Source organism: Arachis ipaensis, chromosome B08 (assembly GCF_000816755.2).
Source record: "Arachis ipaensis cultivar K30076 chromosome B08, Araip1.1, whole genome shotgun sequence".
In the NCBI taxonomy this organism is placed as follows: Eukaryota; Viridiplantae; Streptophyta; class Magnoliopsida; order Fabales; family Fabaceae; genus Arachis; species Arachis ipaensis.
Window position 1 is genome coordinate 22485375 of NC_029792.2, and position 3931 is coordinate 22489305.

The 3931-nt window shown below is 34.5% G+C and overlaps 1 protein-coding gene across 1 annotated transcript in view; it reads right to left on the reverse strand.

Annotated features, from left to right (window-relative positions):
• The window catches only part of LOC107613627 (plant intracellular Ras-group-related LRR protein 6), a 7228-nt gene that overhangs the window by 2583 nt on the left and 714 nt on the right, over positions 1 to 3931 (reverse strand). The window contains exons 3-15 of the mRNA XM_016315719.2: positions 3756 to 3894; positions 3043 to 3129; positions 2848 to 2923; positions 2348 to 2422; positions 2171 to 2240; positions 1983 to 2060; positions 1837 to 1897; positions 1628 to 1706; positions 1349 to 1439; positions 1150 to 1210; positions 1004 to 1071; positions 850 to 920; positions 319 to 456 (exon numbers count right to left, since the gene is read on the reverse strand). Coding sequence (XP_016171205.1) covers positions 319 to 456; positions 850 to 920; positions 1004 to 1071; positions 1150 to 1210; positions 1349 to 1439; positions 1628 to 1706; positions 1837 to 1897; positions 1983 to 2060; positions 2171 to 2240; positions 2348 to 2422; positions 2848 to 2923; positions 3043 to 3129; positions 3756 to 3894 — 1094 coding nt within the window. The remainder of the gene's footprint in view (positions 1 to 318; positions 457 to 849; positions 921 to 1003; positions 1072 to 1149; positions 1211 to 1348; positions 1440 to 1627; positions 1707 to 1836; positions 1898 to 1982; positions 2061 to 2170; positions 2241 to 2347; positions 2423 to 2847; positions 2924 to 3042; positions 3130 to 3755; positions 3895 to 3931) is intronic.

A 3931-nucleotide genomic window follows, 5' to 3' on the forward strand; every position in this document is an offset into this window, starting at 1 on the left:
GCATCACTAAGAAAATAAAGCTCCTAGCTGTGGTTGATTACTTGCTTTTATAGAAAATTAACATAGCTCATAAGCTTTTCTTCTTCAAACTTCAAAGTCATGTGTCCTTTGCTGGTTGTAAGTGAAGGGGTCCTTTGTCACACACACACACACACATATATATATATATTGCCATGAACACATATCTCTTTCTTATGACTTACTATGGTGTTTATTCCAAAAGCACTTTATTCAATCACATCATGACTCAAACAACATGCTAACCCAGAATCTCAAAGCAACATCTTACAAGAAATACAAACAGAAGAAAAAGTTAACCTGGAGGGATACACAAGAAGAAAGCTCAACAGGCAACTCCTGGATGGAGTTTTTGGAAAGGTCAAGTTTCATGACTTCCCCTGATTCCCATACTTCTGGTGGAACTGAATTCAACCCCAGTCCTTCCATTGAAAATTCCTGACACAATTTAAAAACATAACTGGAATTGTTAACAACGTTCCTTTCTAGAAAAATAAATTTTACTAAAACTAAAAACACTATATAACAGAAGTGTCTGCAGTAATTTTAAGAATATCAATCTCAGGCAAGTATCAACATGATAACTTCAAAATGAACCGGTTGTTATAGTCACTTAGTAATCAACTTAGATGTTATATAATGGATGTATAACATAATCAATTGTGTTAATTTTGTCCTAAACAAAATCTTAAATTGATACACCAGTCAAATCAAATTTTACTCGAATTGTTTTGCTTTTGTGCAATTAATCATATATGGCTACTGAGTGCTGACAATGGTAATTGTATGCTGTTTATATATATATATATTCCTTTACAAAAGATGCAACACCTTTGAAGTGACAGACAGCCGGGTAGCCATTGCAATTACTTCATCTTTTTCTGTGATTACTGCTCCAGAATCTAGATAATAATTTCAAAGTATTATAAGTATGATAAGTTTCAGGTTCAAGCATAAGTTATATGCGTTTAACAGTTTAACATACCTTCAGCTTCAGAAAGTCTACTTCGGAGATATTTGAGTAATGCTTGTGTAGGTCCATTGACTAATGAGCTGTGAGAAAAAGAAATAGTTGAAAACAATTTAAAAAACATATACTGACTATACAAAGCACCAATCCTTTTTCTGTACCTTCGGAGAGTCCGCAAAGGATTTCCAGTAAGCAAAAGTTTCCTCAAGGTGGTCATCTTACCTAAACAGAAAAGACCAAGCATTTATTTCATTTATTTCATGTTAGATTATTTCTGTCTCTAACACTTCAACATAGAAATAGCCAAACAGCATCATGCTGAAAGGAGGTTATTAAAATACCAAAACTTGCTGACCTTACCAATTTCAGCGGGTAACCCACTCAGTGAATTGTTTGAAAGATTTAACACAAGAAGATTCAATTTGCATGCCTCTACTGGATACTCCTTCAGCTGCAATTGCGAAAAATAGTAGGTTTTTAAGTTAGCAATCTAAAAGGGAGAAGGAAATGAAAAAAAAAACAATTATAGCATGTGCTAGTTATTGCTATTTTTTCAAGAAAATTATATGAACATAGGAGCCCTCATCTAACGTAATAAATTATAATGTAACTACAAAATACCCTTTCAATCCTAGCTACCTGATTAGAGTGAAGATCTAAAGTCCCTAGATGAGAAAGTGCTCCAATCTCCATAGGTACTGTAGAAAGGTTGTTATTCCTAAATAAGGTTTGGAAAAGGAAAGCACAATGTGTATCAGACATGCAGAAGTTTTGAGCAGAAGAAAACCAAGTGCTCAGCATGCTTTTAATAATATGAAGACTTGCATATTAATAGGTTAGAATTTGACCCCAAATAAATCTCGGCAAGTGAATGACAACCCATGATTGATGAAGGGATTGATGAGATTCCTGCACAACACAGACACGCTAGATTTAAGACAAGATGAAGAAAGGAGAAACAGAAAACCATTGACCCTTTGTTCAAAGAGCTCACTGTTCTGGTGGAGATCAAGACGAATTAGACGTGAAAGGCCTCCAATGCTGTCTGGTATGCCATTCAACAAGTTTTTTGCTGCAGTAGTGGTAACAATGGAAAAAATTGGTGAGTTGACATGTAGGAATAAAAATAATAAATTGATAGCAAAGCAGCATATGTGTGTATTTAGAGAAGAAAAGCCCTACATGCATTGAATTCAGTAAGCATGGTCCATGATGAAAAGAGATTTTCAGATATCTCTGTTAACTTGTTTCCCTGGTGATAAGAAAGACGTTATAATGAAGGCACTGGTTAATAAAACCTTAACCTCTCAAAATTTTTGTTGTCATTTAATACACCAAATTTGTTATACTAGTGCCTACCTCCATATCTAGCTTGGACAATTTGGAACAATTTGCTAAATCTTCTGGCAAGCTTGCAATAAGATTGTTTGATCCCTGGAAAGAAGAGTATCATAAACTCCATGTCATCAAAGAGCATGTGGATGCCAAAATTGCACTAACTTTGGCAGATTAATGCACTGCTGTTGTTACTACGTTAAAAGTTCCATCTTCAATCATACACCCCAAAATACCATACTGTTCTTAACTCTTTAAATTACAGCATGTACAGAAATCTCATGGTTTTTTCATTGTTAACAGTCAATGAATGCTTTTAAAATTCAATACACACAAACATGCACTCACAGAAACAAAGTCCGATTATAAACATCAAGAAAGATTAAGGCAACAATATTCCAAGTTTGAATTCACAATAACCATAATTTAGGCAATCCATCTTTCATGTTGGACCTAAGTAGCATAACCTAACCATCCAACTTAGATCCACATTTAGTTTCAGCAATTAGCAACATGAGAATTACCTTTAGGTCGGACAATTCTAAGCATCTGCCAAGTGAGCTTGGAAGTTCCTTGAGCTGATTGTTTGAACAATCAAGCCTAAAAAGAATCATACAAAAACATTACTGATTCTTGTAACAAAGGTAGATCAATTACAAAGGAGAATCACAGGATGTGAACACTTTCATTTCTGCATAAGGAAAATGAACACAACGTACTTAACAAGTGATGTTGCTGAGCCAATTTCCTCTGGTATTTTAGATATCAAATTGAATGAAACATCCAACAACTTCAACTGAGGCAGCCTGTCAATCAGAAACAACAGACAAGTTTGGAACTTGAAAATTGCACATGCTTGCAACGATCTTAATAACCAAAAACAACTAAAGAGAAGGTATTCACCTACTCTAGGAGTAAGTCTTGTTACATATGGAATAACTGTAATTAAATATTCAATACTATCACTCTATGTGTACATTGTATTTATGATTAAGCATACAGAATTTTAAATTAAAAAATATTAGGTGAAACAGCCATACAGTCTAATCTAATAATAGATATTTACTTAAACTTTCAAAAATGTTCCATGTCAAAACCTCAAAACAAAGTGCCACAATGAAGTATCCCCTGTTCAACTGATATCTATCACTATCACCTTCCAATACCTCCTTGGATCCATTTTGGATTATTTCATGCACTACTTGATCCCGTGACAATGACATGTAAAGAAGAACATTCAGAGTAATAAATCACTTAAGTCATGAGATTCCATATGAGCTACATATTTACTGATCAACCACCAAATCGTCGGCCGAATCAACTAAATTGATTTAATGCCCATATAAACTAAAACACTATTCAAGGTAAAGTAAATATGGCAAGAGATTTCCTCGCAGATAACTAAGAAATGAAGAGATTTGTAAGAACTCACTCTCCGATAGCAGCCGGGAGCTCAGAAAGCCTGTTGTGGCTAAGATTCAAGACAGCAAGGCAAGGCAAGTTGCGAATATCATCCTTCAAAGACTCAATGCTATTGTGAGCCAAAATCAGCTTCTGAAGCTCCACAGCCTGTAACATAAAACAATAAGAACAATGTATAAAACAGAT